Raw genomic sequence first — 19,487 nt, 5'->3', positions numbered from 1 at the left:
GCAATCGGGTTCTGCCCCCTCCCTGCTTCCCCCCCCCAGTCCCACGGAAAGCTCTCCGGGCCAGCCGCTCTCCGCTGGCAGACAGGCCGGTGGCGGAGCGGCCCCCACCCCGCTTTGCCCTCGCTCCCCGGGGCCACGGGGAGACGGGCGGGAGCCCCCGCTCAGATGTGCAACGCCAGCACCGCTCGCCAAGACACTGGCAACTTCTTTCTCCCCTCAACCCCCCCTTCCCTACCCACACACATCGCCTTTTTTTTTTTTTTCCTTTTTTTCTTTTTCCCCCAATAAACTAAGCTTACAAGATATTTTGGGAAGCTGTGCAGCTTCCAACGCCATGTGCCCGCGAAGGATCCCAACCCAGAGCCCACCGGGAGGAGGAGGAGGAGGATGAGGAGGAGGAGGAGGGGAGCTCGGCGGCGCTGCACGCACACCCGGCAGCCCCAAAGAGCACAACCCCAAACCTACTGCCCGTTTGAAGATCTAAGCCAATTTTGATCTCGGGCTGTAATGAGCCAAAGACGTTGGGTGGGGGCTGGGGGAGGGAAGGGAGGAGTGGAAAGGCCGCTGGAACTTTAAATAAGAAAAACGTTTCTAATGCTCTAATAGAAGAGGGAAGTCGAAGTGTTGGGATTGCGTAGATCTAAGGCCCCCCTTTTTGGAGGAAAGCTTTTCTTATTCAAAACAGCATCACAATGGGCTTCACATTGAGCCTTGCCACATCCCCATCTGAGTAGCAGCCATTCATCAGGCTGGCTGGCCTATCAATGACATTTCTCCCATCAGGGCTTCTATAAAATGATGCTTTTTCCCATGAAACATCCGCAAACATTTTGACGGGTCTGGCTTTGCCCTGCTGGATTACGGAGTGTCCCTCTCTCCCGCGCTACCCCCCCCCCCCAACTATCTGCCTCTGCCCTCCCTCCCCACCCCCTGGCCGCCACCCTGCTCCCTCTCCCCGCGCATCTCTGAGATAGGGGCTCTCCACACCCCGGGACCTTGGGGCTCCCGTCCCGTCCATGGGAAGAGCATGCATTGCGGGTTGCTGGAGGAACCCGATATGGACTCCACAGGTAAGTTCCCCCCCGCAGGCAGCAGGGAGGACTTTTCAACTTGACCGTGGCGGCGAGGGCAGCGCGGGCGGCAGCGGGGGGGGGGGGGGCGCCCGCCTTACCGGCCTCGCAGGCAAATGAGTCCGGGCGTGTGCGGGGGAGCGGGGTGCGGGGGGGAGCTCTCGCCCCTGGGCTGGAGCCCTGCGGTTGCACTTGCAGATACGATGAAACAGAGGGTGGTTTTTCCCTTTCTTTTTTTTTTCTTTTTTTTTTTTCTTTCTTTCTTTTCTCCTCCGTAGGCTGTCGACCGGCAAACTAATTCCCTCTCCTCTTCTAGTTGTAGGCGCTCGCATAGGTTTGAGCGGAGACTTTCCGAGGGGCGAGAAAACGAGGTTTATTAGGGAAGATGGTTGGTGGGTTAGGGCTAGCTCAGCACCGAGGTCGTCTTGTCCCGCAGGCAGAGCCGGGGCTGGGCTGCTTTGGAGGGGAGGGAGTTTGGGGAAGGGCAGGGTGGGTCTCTCCCTCCGCACACCCAAACGATGACTCGGCCGATCCGGTAGCCGGACGGGAGAAGGGCGGCTGCAGTCCCACCAGCGAGCCACTCGACGGCCGCCTCTGCCGCCCGGCCCGGCCCGGGGGCGGCGGCGGGGGACGCGGGGCGGCGGCTCTCCCCGGGGACTGGGCCCAGGCCTAGGTCTTCCCAGCGCGGCTGTCAGCCGGCAGCCTCCCGAAACCACGGCCCCTTCTCTCTCGCTCTCTCCCGCCGGCCGTGCCCGTGCTCCCCCCGCACTACGACGCCCGGTTTCCACCGGCCGTAACCGCTACTCCCTGTCGTGAGCGCAGCCCCAGCGCGGCCGCATGCAGCGGAGGGCAGGCAGCCGCCACAGTAACCTTTGCGATTTTCACTTATTTTATTAGCACCGGAAAACACCCCCTCCTCCCCTCCCTCCCTCCCCGGCAAGGCGTTTCCCAGGCGGACAGCTCTCAGGTTAGGTAGGGCACAGCCCGGGGACGGCTCACCCGCTGCCCGCTCCTGACCTGCCCCGTCCCCTGTGACGGCTGCGATCGCTGTGCCCGGCTGCGATGGCCGGCACGGCGGCGAGGTGGCTGGGGAGCGGGGAGCCGGGGAGCCGGGCTGCCGCAGCCCCGCCGGACCCCGCGGTGGGATCGGGGTCGTTACCCCCCCCCGCCCCGCCTCCGCGACGGCCGCGGTGGGACGCGTCCCGGCGCTCCTCCGGGGCGCCCGCAGCTCAGTCCCGGCTGCTCCGGGGTCGCCCGGCGCCGTGCCGGTGTAGCTGGTGCGGGTGGGGACGGGGCAAGGGGCGGCGGGGCAGGGCAACCCCGACCTCGGAGCCGCTTCGCTCCCCGCCGGCCCGAGGCCGCCAAGTGTTTTCTCGCCCCCAGCGCGTCCCGAAGGGCATTTTGTAAAATTTAAATATTGATTAAAGAAAAAAAAAAAAAGAGAGAGAGAGAAGGGAAGGCTGCCCGGCCCTGCTCGGCTGCGCCTGCCGCGGTCCCGGCGCGGGGGCTCGGCGCACCGGGCGGGCTCGGTCCCTCGCCGGCCACCGGCGACACCAGCGGGTTTGGGCCACTTTCACTGCCGAGGCCCCGGGGCAAAACCTGGGGAGTGGTTCCGGGGAGAAAGTGCTCGGCGGGGAAGGAATCGTTGTGTTCATGTCAGAGCATGTGCAGGAGTTACTAGGGTGTAAAAGAAAGTTGCCCTTCTGTCCGGCGGCACTGCCGAGACGGAGTTGAGGGCACCGTTGGCAACTTCTCGTTGTCGACAGTAATGGTTCTTTAGGGAAAGAAAAAAAAACCCAAACCAAACCAAACCAAAAAAGCCCCGTGTTTTCAGTCCCTGCATTCAAAATTTTCCATCCTCAGGCTGAGCTTCCGTACTGTTCGTTCCTTAAATTCAGTATGGGTATAATAAATGGCAGCATGATTGATTAAGACAATATTAATCAGAAAACACTTTAGTCTTGCTAAACAGATGGCAAGAAAAGTGGAGCTTTGCAGTTGTCTCATTCAGACACCTTAACCTCCCTTTCAGAGGACTTAATCCAATTAGCTTTTCTCCTGAGTTTCAGTTGTTATGTAAAGATCCTTTTGCATTGTGGAGAAATATGGCTTCATTGAAAAAAATCAGTCATGTTTTAATTTCTCCTTAACAGTTTTTCCCTAAACCAGCGGGATTTAAAAAAAAAAAAAAAAAAAATCACCCACGGCTCTAATTTTAAGGCAGAGGAACGGTTTGGTTCCTTCCCCTTCCCCCAGCAGTGCCGTGTGCTTCCATCGAGTTTAGCTCATGTTCCCCTACCCTGGGCAGTGACCTACGGGGGCTGTCACCAAGCCTAAACCGATTTCTGACCGTCTGGGGGCCCGGGAGACCCCCACCCCAGCCGCTCCCCGTCCAAGGCAGGGCGCCGGGCGCCGGGCTGGCAGGCGGCCGGCAGGGCAGCGGCAGAGCGCCCGGCCCCGACGGCCCGGCCCGGGCACGGGGCGGCGGCACCGGCGGCACCGACAGCGCTGGCGGGGGGCTGCCCGCGGAGCTCTCCCGCTGCCCAGCGGGGCCCGGCCCACGGCCGGGGAGCGGGGCACCCACCCGGGGGGTGGCACACGCCCTTCTCGGGCTGTTTGCGGCATCTCTGCTCGCATCGTTTTGCCGCCGCCGTTTATTCCGTAAGGCGCCTGCCCGCCCTCAGCCGTAGTTTCTAAAGCCTGTAACTCCCCCGAGCCGGACCGGGAGCCGGCGAGCCGCCGGGGGAAGTTTGCAGCCCCCCGCCGGGGCTCGCCCGCCCGCCCCTTCGCTGTGGGGCACAAAGGGGTCGCCCCCGGGGAGGGGGGGGGAGGCCGTGCCCGACTTTTGGGGCTTGCAGGAGCGCTCCCGCCGCCGCCTGCCCTGCTCTCGGCCTCCGCCGGCCCCCCGCCACCTCCGTGCCCGCAGCCTGACGGGGGGCCGGGAACCGCCGCACCGGAACCCCATCTTCTCCCCCGGCGGAGCCCACCGGGGCTGGAGGGAGGGCGGCGGCGGGGTGGGTGCTCGAGATCGGGCGGGCCAGCACCCCGGGAGCCCCGGGGGGCGGCTGGGGCGGGGGAGGGAGACTTTGCGGGAGACCCGTGTATTAATAACGGGTTTCCACAGCCGCAGCCCCCCCTAGTGACACCGGCACCGTGAGTGCGAGGCGCTGCCGGCGGGGGTGCACGCCCGGGGGCGGGATGGGGCGCTCCGCGGCGGCACCGCGGGTTGGCACCTGGCGTAGGGGGGAGCGCTCTGGACCCGGTGCCCGGCTCCCCCCCCCCGCCGCCGCCCCGACGAAACTCTCCCCCTGCAAGACCTCCCCCGGGACTTTCGGAGGTGCCGCCCGGCCGGGGAGTTGCGTGGGGGGACGCGGGGCGGCACGGATTTCCCGGGGGGCTGCCACCCTCCCGTTCCCCGCGGCACCCCTGGGAATGCTCCCCGCCGCACCGCTTCAGGGAGCAGGAGCCGAAGGAAAAGGAGGCGCTTTCTTGGAGTGCAACTTTTCTGCGTGACTCAATAAATATCCCTCGTTATTTCAGTGCTGGAGCCAGGCAAAAACTCCGCTGGTTTCAAAGCGCTAGATGGATGAGATCCTTGGGACGTGAAGCTGAGACTTAGGAGCTGATCCAAACCCCATTAAAAGCAGCAGAAAGCCTTTCAGTGCCCTCAAGGACGTTGGGATTAGGCCCTTAAAGCAGTTTGTGTGAACCACGAAAAGCGGGTTCCAGCGCCCGAGCCAAACACGCTGTGGTGGTGGCCAGATTTCCGTGTATATTCTTACCGATATACAGGCGCTGTGGCAGCGGTGGGTGACCTTTTCTATGAGCTTGCCATTTAAGAAGGATCTAACATATAAGCACTGATCGAAGAGAATTAATGGCTTTCATATCCTGGTTCAATTGATGAAATTGCCAATACTGATAATAAATACTTGAATGCTAGTTGGGAAAGCAGTTGTGACATTTCAGAACATATGTACAATGCTGAAGCATGCGATGCTAGGTCTCGATGGTTTTGATCCAAACGAGTGGTCGATTTCGCTGCTGACTACTGTTTGCTTTGCTTATTGCAACACAGTATACTAATAGATAAAGAGGAACTTGCTATTGGCTTTTTTTTTCTTACTTTCCTGGAGTACTTTTCATACTCAAGCGAAAATGTGATTTCTTTTTGTTCCAGTAAATAAAGAAAGTTCTTTACTGTTCCAGGATTTGGATTTATAAAGGCTCTTACCTGCTGAGCAGTTAAGATGATCCAGTGATTCTTTCGAATACTAAATTTGATATGATATGGACATGCAAAAGAAATACCACTGGTTCTATATATAATTGAACCTGACTATTTGTCTTACGTCATTTCATGTCTTATAAGATTTCACATGTGAAAGAAATGGAACAAAAATAAAACAAACAACAAAAATGTTTTCTTTCCTGCTGGCTGCGGAGTTCCTGCGGACAATGTTTGCGCAGTGGGGCCTGATCCTTGGCAGCTCCCTCTGCCTTCAGCAGCAGCAGAACTGGGATCTACACGCAAGTCCCAGCACTAGATCAGGTCTTCCTTCCTGAGGGGGTTTTAATAACTTTGTAAAATCCGTGAGGCTTTTTTAGAAGTTTGTAAATTGGTCAAAATTACCTTGAACTAAGAAGTTCATCTTCTAAGTCTGACTCAGAGAAAAGAATAATTTTTATGATTTACTTGTGTGCTAATGAATTAATTGTAAAATACTTAGGGAGGGGGAATTGCGGTACTTTTCACTGCTCTGCAATCTGTTCTTTACCTGCAATAAAGAAAAGGTTCTTTGAAAGGATGGAAAGAAAAAAGAACTAAAACAAGCTTTTGCATAAGAATAGCCAGACAACTATAGGACACTATTTAATTTATTTAAGTTACAGTTTAGGGTTTACAGTCCTCAAGATTTTATTTGGGTAAAACCCTCATTGAAGAAGGGACTCCGGATTCAAACCGATTAAACTTTTGTCTGCGAGACTGTAAAGAAACCCGTAACCTCAGTTGTCGCACCTGCACCTTTACTGTAGTAAACATCTATCGAGCAAAAGGTCTTCTGGAAATTAGAAGAGACAATTTTGTTCTAAGATACATGTGATGGGGGTTAGAGCTGTCCCACAGAAAATCACTGGTACAGCACCCTGCTTCCATCAGGGTCATTGGCTTATTTGCTTGTAGAAAATAAGGCTGGATTTCAGCCACTGGTGCAGTGAGTGTGCAGGCGAGGAAGAAGGTTGGCGTAGCCATAAAATCGGCAGCATCTCCAAATGTAAACTTGCCTTTGCATTTCTCTAGCTTAATTTGCAAGCGGTTTGCAAGTTAGGACAGCCGTAAGGAGGTGCATCCTCTGGGATACTATTTCACCATAGCAAAATAAAGGTGAAATCGTGGGACCACTGAAATGCGTGAGGTGATGAAACATTAGTACCTCTTCAGATGCAGACTTTTGAAGAGGTGGCCTTAAATACAGCCAGGGTTGATGGTTCACGACAATGCCTTTAGAGCAGCAGTGGGCTGTCATGTAACTAATACAAATATAAGGTCAGTCCTTTGGGGATACTTGATGTGACATTCGAGTCCAAATAATTAGCTCACAATTCTATGAGCACTGAAGTTTGTGAATTTTCCGAGTTCACCCACTTGTCTGTTTCCCTGCATCTGCGCTGGATTTTCTATTTGTTTCATTGTGTCTGAAAATGAATACCCCGTACGATCCGACCCTGCTGGAGCCCAGCGCCCCGTCGGCCGAGGGGATTTGATTGCTAACATTCTAGTTAGGAAGATGGATAGCATAAAGGATATTTGATGGCTGAGCGATCCTATAGATAACAAGTGTAGGAAGGAAGAGTACGTGGTGACGATTAAGCCAGCAGAGGCCTGTGTAGGTTTTTTTAATATTTCTGTACTAAAAACATGTTTACACACATCTTTAGAATTGTATATATGTGTCAGAGAGTTTCTGTAAGTGCCTAAAACTGTAATACTGTTAGAGATGGGTCCTGATCCTGCGATGGCTCCACAAGAGAAACACCTGTTGAAGCCCATGTGTGTGCCTCGGAGAGGGCAGGTGCCCAGGGTCAGCTCGTAATGATCCCTCCCAACCCCTGGGAACGTGTAATAACTTAATTGCAGCTATTTTATATGCATAACAAGCAGTCCTGCCCTGTCTTCATTTACATCTATTTCCTTCAGGAGATTTGCAGCAAGAGCAGTTTATTAGATATGAAATACTAGCCAGTGTTACAAATGGCGCTTAAAGTCAGCGGCAGTCTTTCTGGCTTGCTGTGAGAGTCTGTGGTTTCATTCTCTGTATGTAAGTAAGGGTTGGGTCAAATATTTTTGGCCTATTCTTCCCCTCCTGATAAAGTTGAAATTGGGAAAAGTGGAGAGGGTTAAATAGAGCCTTGTCTCTTGCTGCATCCAGTGAGGAAGAAAAAGCTCATTTGCAGCTTAAATTGCCTCGAGACTGAAATGCGGGGCTCAGCGCTGTCGCATTTCCTTCACTTCAGCTACAGTTAAGCACTTTGTTTTCTTTTATTGGTAAGTGAGCTTAATTTCTCTAAGATGGAATTTGTTACAGGTACCAAGGAGTCAATACACAGCTATGAATGATGGGTTCACAATTAATTAGCGGCTTATCCTGAGCATTTTTGTGCAGGACCCCAAATATTATGGTAATGGGAAACAATATGTTTTAGATAGCTGGAACATTCTCTGAATGAGTGAATCCCTGAAACTTAGAACCCTGAGAATTAGAGGCATTAATTTCAGAGCAGCAGGTTGGGGGTGTATGCTGGGATTTCATTGTTTTTCTAGGCTTGCTGTAGTCTGATGCTGAGGTCATCGCTCTGACAAACTTACCGCTGGAGCTTCGGATGCTGGTGAACCCCATAGCATAGACTCAAACACTTAGAAACACAAAATCCTCTTCTCTTGGGGTTTTGATTTGCTTGCTGAGATTATATGTAGAAAAAAGGAGATTTGCCTGGAAGTAAGGACTACAAGTTTTGAGTGCTAGAAATTACTGCCCCTCTTCCCCCCTGCCTTTTTTTTTTTTTTAAGAATACTGTCACTAGAAATAGAACTACTTGTTGTTGCTCACCTTCTCTTCTCTCTGTTGAAACTTCCACTCCTTAGAATAATATTGTCAGACTATCCTGTTTTCTTCAATGCAGCCATTTTTACTGGTTTGGCTACTTGGGGCAAGACTTAGACACATTAAGTCTGGTAGAGCTCATTATATGAAAAATGTCTTATATGCAAATGTAAGTTTGCAAATGAGACCCCTAAGTCAACAAAATGGGCATGAGGTTTCTGTTCTTGTATAGATCTGTAATTCAGATCTAGGTTGTGCTAAACTTGTAAAGCAATAAAATACCAGAAATGCAGTGGCAAGGGGAATTTAAAAGCAGTGGGGAAAAAAAGCCAAATTTGGGCTAAGTACAGATACCACTAAATGCAGTGATAGAAGTGTAAACATACTTCCCCCCCCCCCGGGAATCCTATTCATTGTTAAACTATTTCAGAAGTGCTAAAACTACCTCAGGTGCAGCTGAGGAAGGGCAGTATGGAGGGGGAACCCAGGTCATGAGTGGGATTTCATAAGGGGTCATCCAGTGCTGGGAGGAACCACCTGTGTCCCAGAGCTGGGTCTCCCGTGGTGACAGCAGTGCATACCTAATTCAAAAGGCCTGTGTGTCAGAGGACAAGCAGGAAAGGCTGTATGTTTTGCTAATATTGTAGGGTCTTGCAGAAACAGGCTATTAGTCGAATAAAATTCATGGATGGTTGTAGGAAATAGACCCAATCCTATTCTTCAAAGGTGGGGGTGTGGAATTCTCAGCAACCTGACTTGTGTGGTTCCCACCTCATCTGACATTCAGTTTAACCATGAACATGTGGCAGGATGTCCTAATTTGTCCTAATTAAGCAAATGAGTATTTAATGCTGTTAGCTTCTGCAACATAACTTGTAGGTATCCTGCTCTTGGCTGTTGCCATCTTCAATGCTCAGAGGAAAGTAAAATCCTTCCTGTCCCTCTACCCCCTAAAAAACTTAAGCAACCCAGGGAAACAAAAGTTCCTGGCGGGTCCTTAAGGTGATAGTGACCTGATAGACACTGTAAAAAAAAAAAAAAAAAAAAAATCAAACCACCACCACCCCCCCCAACCTAAAAAACAACCCTCAAAAAACCTGTGGCGCAAACAAATGCGGAAGTGGAGTCCTGCTCCGCAAGTGCTACGTGTCAGGGTTGAGCAGGAGCACGCTGTTCTGTGAGGAGATGCCCGCTCCTGCGGCGGGTGTTCCCCGGGTGCATGGGCTCACGCGGTGGCGGGGGGGTGGAATTGGGCATCTTTGTGGAGCCTGGCTCTCCCCGCAGCACAGCCCTTCAGCTCCAGGCCTCTGTATGTCAGAGCTGGCCGCGCAGCAGGTCAGAGACTTGCTGGCTAACACGCTTGGCACCCCAGGGCCAGCAGGAGAGGAGCCATGGCCGGTGCCGCGTGTGAGACAGATCCCGTTGGGGACAGGCGTGATGCAAGAGCCAGGCTGGGAATTCTCACGCTGAGCGCGACAGGTCTGCAATGCGCACCTCGTGTCTGTAAACAGCTGCTGCTTCTTCTGGACCTCTCGGGGTCAAAGGTAGAATGAGCTATATTTTAATTATCAAGGAAAATTCGGCATTATGAGAGGCTGTGTGCAAATGACACATTTACTAAACGGTGTGTTGTGCTTGCACACCAGCCTGCGGCCCGGCTGGGCCTCCTGGATGCTCACTGTGCGACACCATAACGCACTAACTCAGAGGAGGAGCGCTTAAGAGACCTCCGAGGTCCACGGCAGACCAAGGCAGCTGCCGGGTGAGATTTACTCCGTGCCTTGTGCAGGCTGAGAGCTGGGACACCCAGCAGGGTGCTCTGCTCCTCTGCAAACTGCGCCCTGCTCGTCCCTCCTCCCAAGCAGTGGCAATAACAGAGCCCACCGGTGGGACCGACCGGCTAGCACAGGTCTCCCAGCGTGGGCGCTCACATTCCTCTCTTAAACACAGAGTCATGGGGACAATACTGGTGTGGGGGCCCCTCTAATGCAAACATTTTTTTTTTTTTTAAATGAGTTGTGGTAGGGGAGGCAAATGGCCTCCATTGTAAGGAGGTGGGGAGAACCGGGGAGGACTGCATTTACAGAGCAGTTTAATCACATGGATGGAGCAGCGTGTTCACCTCTCCTCCTTGCTGGGTCATTTCCACTTTGAGCTCTGCAAACAGACCGTCTATTGAGCGGTTAGTATTCAGTGCTGAATATTCAATACTAGACTCTTGTTTTGGTGAGTCTTAGGCAAAAAAAGAAGGAGGAAAGAAGACTTCTCTCTTTTTCTCATGTTCCCTCCCTGAGTTTGCTTTGCATATTGTTCAGAGGAGACTGGAGGCTTCTCAGAAAACCCAGGCTCCTAGTTTTAAAAGCAGTGGTCTAGTTTTGTAGTACTTTCTAAGGAAATGGAAGAGACAGTGTGGAAGGGACTAAATTCATGCAAGGTTTATGAATCTGTAAGTCTAGGCACAGCAGGCCTGAGTGAAGACTTTCCAACAAGCACGTTAAGGCTGCAAACTTAATAGCATGAAATGTTTGCTCCGTATACACAGATTAGTTCTGAGAGGTACCAGTCTTTGTGGCAGTATGTTATGCTGATTTATTAATGTCCTCTCTGCTAGTTTTGGTGCGCAGATATTTTCTGGGTGCATGTTGAGAGCCGAAAGAAATTTGTTTCTGTCTAGTTAGTGCCGTATTTGCTCACAAAAATGGTTGTGAGTAATGTAACGGCTGCATCCTTTGACAGCAGTGGACAACCGGTAGGTTTGGAATAGATGTGCATAATGTGAGGAAAGGTGGCCACCGTTTGAATAAACACAGTATCTCTTTCCTTTGAATCACATTCTTCTTGTGTCAAGGAAGAAGTGATGAGGGATTGTCTCTTACTGCTATAATTACATCCTGACACCTGAGTGTTCTTTGCACATATGTGTCTGTCTGTCTTTTTCTCTTGTTCTTTCAGTCCGCCTGACTGGATGCTGTTTCTGATGAGAAATATTTACTGTCGTCCTGTTCCTTCAGGAGCTGACTTCTTTTCTTCTGATTTAAAAAAAAATGTCCTCTCTATAGTTGCTCTTTCCTCCTATACTTTATTTTTGACCGTGCTCTTTTCTTTGTTGTTCATTCTTTTGTTTCCTTTCCTTTTTCATCTCCTTTCCAACAACCAGCCTTCTCCCTCTTCTCTCACCTCCCTGAGCCCCATAGCCAATGGTTCTTGCACCTCCCATCTCCCATCTTTTTGTTTTGTCATCTTTGTGGGCCCATCCTACTGATGTACTACCGTTCCTGTGCCAAATTGGCCTGTCTGCTGGATTTGTCGGCCCCTGAGGCAGAGGGAAGCATTTCGTGGCTACTTGATGCAAATCCCATTTCTTGTTAAGTCCTGTTCAGCCAAATGACTCCAGCCTTGTGCACTGGTGAAGTGGAGCTGAATTAAGGATTTGAGGACTCCAGGTCTTCTCATGCACACTGGTGAGCTGAGGTACCATGGTAGCAGCCGGGAATGTTTAACCCAAGAGCTAGTGAGCAGAGTCTGCTGTAGGGTTAGGAGTAAAAGAGATGTTGTGATAGGTACCCAGAAGTGAAGGTCCTCCTCTTAGGAGCTCTCTAGTGTGCCTCACATTAATTCTATAGCATAAGAAGTTAATGAAATCGGGGCAAAAAGGGCATCAAGAGACTGTGCTTTATTCTGGGAGAGAATAGGACTGGCAATAATAAAGGGGCATGCTTGCATTTTCTTGGAAGGAAACATTGCAGATAAACTGGAGACAATGATAGCATTTACATTGGTTCCTGCAGCAGACCCTGAAGGACTGAAGATCTCTAACACATCATGTTGTAGAAGCATGAGGATACGCTTTGCTGTATGCGGAGCTGGTGCTTGGAAAGCACGTGATATGTGTGATTATCCTACTGATGAAAAGATCGGCTGTGTGTTTCCACCATGTGAGTTAAGTGCCCTGGGAGAGCTGAACTGGTCAGGTACTGGTGTCACTGGCTTAAATGATCCTTGGTGAAAGTGAGGAAATGTCACTGCACTGAAGTTGGACTGGGTGAGGTTCTCTTCCCTGTTAAATGAGGAATGGCCTTGATGCGGCAAAACCCAAGTGGCTATTTACTGGTCTGGCGAAACCTACTTTTTGAAATAAAATGATAGATAGCGTCTGTGTGTGACTGGGAGAGGGAAATGGCTACTCCCAATTAACATGTATACCAAGTTGGAAATGCGATAGCAATGATATGTGATCCCAGAGAAGGGAATGGATAGAACTTCAAAGTACTGTCTGATCTAGGTTGGAGGCCGCCCTAAATGCCAGAATCAATATGCAGAGGCATCTTGTGTTCTAGGGTTCCTGAGTGTGCTTGATCTACTTCTGGGATGCAGCTTCTTAATAAGCAATATTGTTGACAGAGTACTTCAGCAAATGTATCACATTTAGATAAACTTCTGCACAGTACACGGAGTAACAAGAAAGCAACATCTCATAAATTCCAGTTTTCCTACCCAAGTATTCTAGGCAGGTTAAAAGACAATGCACTGTGGTGGTTTTTGTTATATCTGTTTAAAGACAATGCAAATTTTTAATATACCTTATCAAATGGGTTAACAGAAAATCAGTACTAGGAGTGAAGACCTGGATAAACAAAACAAAAGACCTCTCAGATTCGAGTCATTCTTTGCATTCTTATGATATCATGGTGAATTTCACGATGCTTCACCAGAATCACGAGTGAAAGAAAAAGGACAAAAACATTCCTGCCAATGTCTAGTAAGTGCCCTGAACCAATGTCCATTAACCCTGAAATAGTTCCAAGAGAACTCTATGCCAAGAAATGAGAACAAAAGAAAGGACTGCACCAAGAGTGCCTGACATTTTGCTCTGTTGGAAATGAAATAAAAAGTTAGATTAGCAAACAAAGCACCAAGGTATCTGGCAGCTTGTCAGGGTAGCGGCTCTACCATCTGCACCAAGGCCATGTGTCACTGTCATCCCTGAGGAGCAGGTCTCTTGGAAGAACAGAAGATGGCTATGCAGGACCAAGGAGGACACTGGCATGATTTCTTGTGGAGCTTGAAGATGTTCCTGACAGCTCGCACGCACTGTCTGAAGGATGTGTGCCTTGCCAGCCGATGGCACTGAATGAGGCAGCGAGGAGCAAAACCAGGCTCTGCGTGGCAGGCCCACCTCGATGGTCAAGGAGGAGCTGTTTTGCGAATGAGGAGTGTCTATGGGATGGAGTAATCGGAGGGAATAGCAGTTGGATGATGTCCCTGATATGGTCTCTCAAACATTTCTTTTGATCACAGAGAGGAGGGAGATTACATCACCTATAAAAGCCTAAATCTTAGAAAATCCCTGTGTGTGTGATCAGCTGTCCCTAATAGCTTGTTCTGCTTGATTTTAGTTGATTTTGGTAAGTTTAATGCCCTCCATGGGAGCCAGCGGCTGCCAAGCCCTGTCATGTTACAGACCCACAGTTGTTCATAACATTGTGCAGAGGCCTGGCTTAGGAGATCTTGTTCAGGTCTTGGTTTTACAGTAGACTGAGGTTTCAGAGATAAAGTGATTTTTGTTTGCTTTCTTTCAGACAGTGTAGTTCTTGAAAAGCTTTGAATGTGCTGCTGTACCCAGTTCTCGTGGTGCTCCAGCAGCGTTACGCTCCTTGGGTAGCAGACGTACCTACAACCAGCAGTGCTGTGCTGCAAGGGGTGTGGGAGATTCAGAACATGAATCCTCTGCTTCTAGTCAGAGCGGGTGTGATGTGCAGCAGGTGCTAGAGCAGGCTTTTAATAGTTTGAGGATCAACTTTGGTTTTATCTCCTAATCATTACCCCTGACAGAAAGGGATACTCTCTTTTGTCTTTAAGAGGCTGTTTAAACTAGCGATTTGTCTTCTAAATTGATGTGACCAATTGATCCGAGACATTGAAGTGTTATAAGGTATAGTTTTCATTTGCACCAGAGCAAATATTAGAGGTACTGGCTCATTTTTCTCTTGACTTTCACTCGTATGAAAGTAGTATTTAGAGACCCAGTTAGAGATTGCGTTTGCAGCACACTTAGGGGTAGTCAAAGCAAACAGACTGTTTGGATATTATGAATATAGCAGCCACAGAGGTGAGAAGTTCTCTGTCTACAGCAATGGTGCAACAGTGATGGCATGAACGGGGGGGTTATTGGGTGGTGGCATGACTCAGACCATGTTCAGCAAGATAAAATCTGCAGAGAAAAGCCTCAGTGGATCCTGCAGACCTCAGCATTTATTCTGAGACAAACAACAGAAGAAGCTGTCAGGGCAGTGACAGTTTTCCTAAAAAAGAAAAGATATAGAATATCATCCCATCAACTCCACTGAAAAAAACTTGAGACAGATATGATATCTAGTTAGTACCATGGGCCAGGAAACTGAGAACAGGGGGTTCCACGACCTTTGGTCAGTCTCCTGAGCTTTTGAGCTACTGCTTTTACCTTCTAAATCTGCTGTTTGCAACCACTTTCTCTTGCCCTAACAGACCAGATGAGCACCTAGGCGGTATTGCTGGCCAGCTCAGTACGGAGACACTCGGCAAAGAGGTGCTACAGGAAGAGATGAGTAACTCTTCCCTCTGAGAGTGATGAACAAATGACTCAGAGGGGTGCTAAGACTCCACATGCATGACAAGAGTTCCTCCTCTGTCACAGGAACTGTAAAATTAAGTCTGTCATCACTTCTGAGTATTCGTTTTTCCAACAGGCCCTCTTGTAAATCCACAAAAACTTGGTGGTCCCTTTTTATTTGCATTATCTATACTTTATATACTTTGCTCACAGTTACTTTCTACTTTTTTCTACATCTGCCTTGAGAAACTGTGGAAAAAATTGCAAGAGCAGCCATGAATAAATCTAAGGAGTCAGACTGTTGCAGCTGCACCATCCAAGTTGGTACACAGCTCAGGTACTAGTTTGGGTCCTGGGCAAATATCTAATTCTTATTCCAGAGGTAGCTCTATTTCAGTGACAAACAAACTTCTGTGGAAGCAAGACTGGTCCCTGTGCAGAGCACTAGGTAAATTGTCATGCTCGTTGGCAAACTGCTTTAGAATTTGGAGTATGGGAGCCAATCTAGAGCTGAAGGTGTACAAGAGGGATTTCTGTGCAACTGCTAGACCTGTGGTGAAATAAGCACATGGTGATTACCACAAGCCTTGGCTATATTTCTAGATCATGAGGATTCTCATCTCCTACAATTTCAGTAAAAAGTAGATAGCAATTCACAATTACGCCAGTGATACCACCACATCCAGATCAGAGGATACGGCATAGCTGGGGAAAGCCAGTGCAGTTAGTACCACTGTGGGGTAATGAGGTGAGGCAAAGCGCAGCTCCGATTAGGTGACCACAGAATTTAATTTTGCCCATAAAAATCTCTTAATCTCCCTTCAGGACACACAGACGTGCCCACAGGGCTCCAGCCAGCAGCTCTGGGTACGCTCACCTCCCGGCTGCACAGCACAGCCCCTCCAGCTGCTTTTGCCATCCTGCTTGGGTGCCGAGCAGGGCTGGGTGGCTCTCAAAGGCCAGAAGAGGCTGTGATTACAGGTGGTGCTAATACTGCAGCAACTCTTACCCCTCCTGCAAGGACAGCAGCTGCAGAAGCTGGTGCCGGCTGCGATCAGGGCCACCTCCTCTTGCTCTCTGCAGAGCAGAGCCCAGGTGGCTCTCATACTGCTCTCACTATGGCTATGCACGTGTGGGAGCAATGAGTGCTTTCTTTTCTGAGCTGCAAATATGCTGAGCCAATAACCATTACACAAACAAGATGGAGTAATTATCTCATTAAATGTCCTGGCAGTATGCAGGCACCTCTGCTGTATTCTCTCACCTCGAATGAGGCTCTGTAGGGAGAAGCCTTTCAAAGGTTTCTTCCAGTGGCAAACCCTTCCTTCTGAAGGAGGTAATGTGTCAAAATAACTTGTCAGAGATATATTTTTAAAAAACAGTTCATGCTCCTCTTCCTAATAGTTCATGAAAGCTCCTGCTCCTGAGCAGCATCATGTGTTTACCTCTGTTTTGGGGAGTCCCAGGCCTGCCTTCCCAGCACAGTGGGTGTGAAACACCATACGAATAAAAATATTCTCGTCGGTGTGAAGAGCCATGGTGAGGACAAGGGAAAGCCATGCAGGCTTCTGTTCTGGCAACTCTTAAAAACAAGTTTAGGGTAAACTTCTGTTGTTAAATGTGTGGTGGACACATTTAATGGAAGATGAATACTCTCATGCTTGAGGTTTGGTGAATGTGTCAGTCTCAGCAATATTAGGACCAAAAAAGAGAAGAGGCGGAATGAGGGCCGGAAGGGGTTCCATAGTTTTTTTTTTAATCCATCTTTCAGCACTTCATTGGGAACAATTTATGGTTTTTGTTTGTGTCATAAGTTATTCTATCAGAAAATTGACATTGGAAAAATTATTGTAATTTGAATAATCATCTCCTTTCCCTCATGTTGGAATCCTGCAGAAGATACAATGTATTTGTATTTAGAGGTATACAAAATTATACAACAAAAATCTCAAGGCTGAGGGACATAGCTGTGTGCTTCATTATAATTTACTTTTGATCCCTGCAAAATTAAATACTTGATATAGTATTTACAGATGCATCTTCAAAACACCATTAAATACACCTTAGTTGCATTCTTCGCTAATAGAATTGTAATAGCTTCCATATTGTGTCACAGTACAGAGTTACCAGCATGTGATTACACTAGATTTTACTACTAGTTGTTAATTAACTTATTTATTTTGCCCGGATGTTTTTTGGCTAGTGCTGATCCTTGCTCAAACTGCTGTGTCTGTACAACTGAGGGTACAGCACGCTGGGGCTCAGGGTGGGCAGGAGTCCTGGAAGCAGGGAGGGGAAATGCCTTAAAACTTGGATACGCTGAAAACGCAGTGAGTAAAAATACACCCTGCATGAGACAGGATGTGTTTTCTTTTGCTCTCACAAGCACTTCCCACTGGAAATTTAGGGTTTCTACCTGTTGTAACAATGATGAATCATTAATATCAGGTCTGATATGCACTTCTGTGTGTTTACCACCTGAACTCTCCATTACTCTGACTGTTCCTGATGTGAAATCCTGTCTATGAGAAGTCTGTAAGGTCCAAGCGCAATATTTTAGGCTTTGATCATATAAAAATTTCCATACCGTGTGACTCAATGCCTGTCTAGAACAGCAGTGTAGTGTGATTGGTGTCAGCCTTGGGAGCAAGTGATGAAGCCTCAGCCTAGGACACAGACGGTTAGCCGAGAGTCTCTTCCTCCGGCCCTGCAGCCGGACTGCCTGGGACAGACACCGGTGCAGCCGGGTTGTACGCCCGTGTGTCACGAAGACAAGAGCATTCGATGTGTACAGGGCTCTACCTGGTATTAACTCTGAAGGAACTTTTAAAAAATCAGACTTAGTTTTGATTTTTTTTATTTTGTTTACTCTGCCTCTTTCTCCTTTTTTTTCTTTTTGGTGGGTTTCTTTTTGTTTTCTTTTAGGCAGGTGCTATCATATCAGGGATCTGTGGGCTCCTGAAGGGAATATTTTCAATTTCAGCAAAACTGTGGTTGTATTTGCTTTTAATCTTGAAGGTATTCTTATTAATATTAGGAGTTAAAAACTTTGTAAAAACTTTTTTATACAAACAGTAAAAAATATCTACTTATCAATATTTATTTATACTTACATCACTCAGTTTATGAGATAATACAGCCTTTAAATAGCTAGTTGGTTTTGTCGCATTTTGTCATCTACCAAATAATTTGACAAATTTGCCATAAACTCCCTGACATTTTTGCTCAAAAGAGTTAGTTTTCTTCATTCTTTGCTGCCAGACAGGTCATGTATCTTTTCAGGCTCGAAGAATTTCTATCAGCTATTTAAATGCAAGGCCACAAAGACAAAGCCAGACTCAGGCTGCAGCGAGCTGAACTGGGGTGATTCAGGACCAAAGGAGTTGCAGCACATAATTAAACAGTAACTGCGCCCTACTCCAGAGATTTTATATATTGCAGTGTAAACTGCTTGCTTTACCAATGAAAAAGAAGTACATATGCAGTTATCAGAGGCAGCACATGAACAAGGATGGTGAAAATTGTTACTGAGTGATGCTTAAAAAGTTTTTTTCCTATTACTTAGGCAGGGAACGTGACTAAAGATGGCTGCTGCCAGTTCCCTGCTGCTCAGGGAAGAGGATGCATCCCAGCTTCCCAGCTCTCGGTGCCGGGACGAAAAGAAAGGGCAGAGCTGGGCATCGGTCTCTCCTTGGCGCTAATGGCAGCCGCCTTTGCTTTTACTCCCTGCAGCTGGGCTCAGAGCCAAGGGAATTATATACAGCCATGGCTGTGCACTGAAAAGAGGAGGAGGAGGAGGTAGGGTAATCTTTCTCAAGGCTTCTTGCACCTCTCTCTGATGTTGTCCTCAGCACCAAGTTTCTCTTCAACTCGTAGTGATCTGTGAGGATCCAAGCTCCTGTCCCCCAGCTCGCAGTACTAAAAAGGGAGAGGAGAGAAGCTATTAGCTCAGTTTTAGGGCAGTAAAAGAAATCTGGCACGAAGCAGCCATCTCGTTGTGTTGGCCTTTAGACAAGGAGGTGATACACCCCCACCCGATGCAGCTGAGCAGCATGAGAAGGGAAAGCCTCAAAGTTAGAGTTGCCACAGGCTTGTGGGTTAGTAACTGAGCAGGAGCTGATTAAACAGCACAGGCCTCGCTGGCAAATTTTAAGTTGTGGTGTCAGCAACCTTAAAGTGATCTTTACACAAGGCTGCGTTGAATTTGATGGGAGAAGAAATATCCTGAAAAATCTATTGACAACAAGAGTTACTTTTGCTGATTTTTGGAGAAGTACCTCAAAGGAGCAGGCTATAGGGGAGAGGCAGCATGGTCGTGAGGCTCCATAGGCACAGGGCAGTTTGACGGTGAATGAGGAAGGTGCACATGAGGACGTGCTTGACGAAGGCAGCGTCGCAGCGTGTTAGCCGCGGGCAAACAGGCAGAGGGAAGGGAATAGGCTGGAGCTGCCACAACCTCTCTGATGCTGCCTGAAAACTAGAAGTGCACAAAGGAACAGTACCTGGAGTCTCGTGGCAGGGCCTGGAAATCATATCTGAAGGGCTCTCAGCAGACCCTTCCGAAGTCCTACACAGATGCCATTGCCCTTTTGTTCGCATGGCAGCCCAAAGCGTGTGTACAGAGGAATATACATGTGTTTATGCAAGTGTCTGGGTTTAAAAAGCATTTTTTCTGCAGGATGTGTTTGGCCATGACTATTCATATAGTTATTTATTGGCATCTAG

General features: G+C 48.9%; 1 protein-coding gene across 1 annotated transcript in view; it reads left to right on the top strand.

Annotated features, from left to right (window-relative positions):
• Positions 1 to 768: 768 nt before the first annotated feature.
• RFX4 (regulatory factor X4) overlaps positions 769 to 19,487 on the top strand; it is a 98,771-nt gene continuing 80,052 nt past the window's right edge. Inside the window, exon 1 of the mRNA XM_054839741.1 lies at positions 769 to 1,070. Coding sequence (XP_054695716.1) covers positions 1,028 to 1,070 — 43 coding nt within the window. The 5' untranslated portion in view covers positions 769 to 1,027. The remainder of the gene's footprint in view (positions 1,071 to 19,487) is intronic.

The sequence above is a fragment of the Grus americana genome, chromosome 1 (genome assembly GCF_028858705.1).
Source record: "Grus americana isolate bGruAme1 chromosome 1, bGruAme1.mat, whole genome shotgun sequence".
NCBI lineage: Eukaryota > Metazoa > Chordata > Aves > Gruiformes > Gruidae > Grus > Grus americana.
This window is presented reverse-complemented; position numbering and strand designations above follow the sequence as displayed.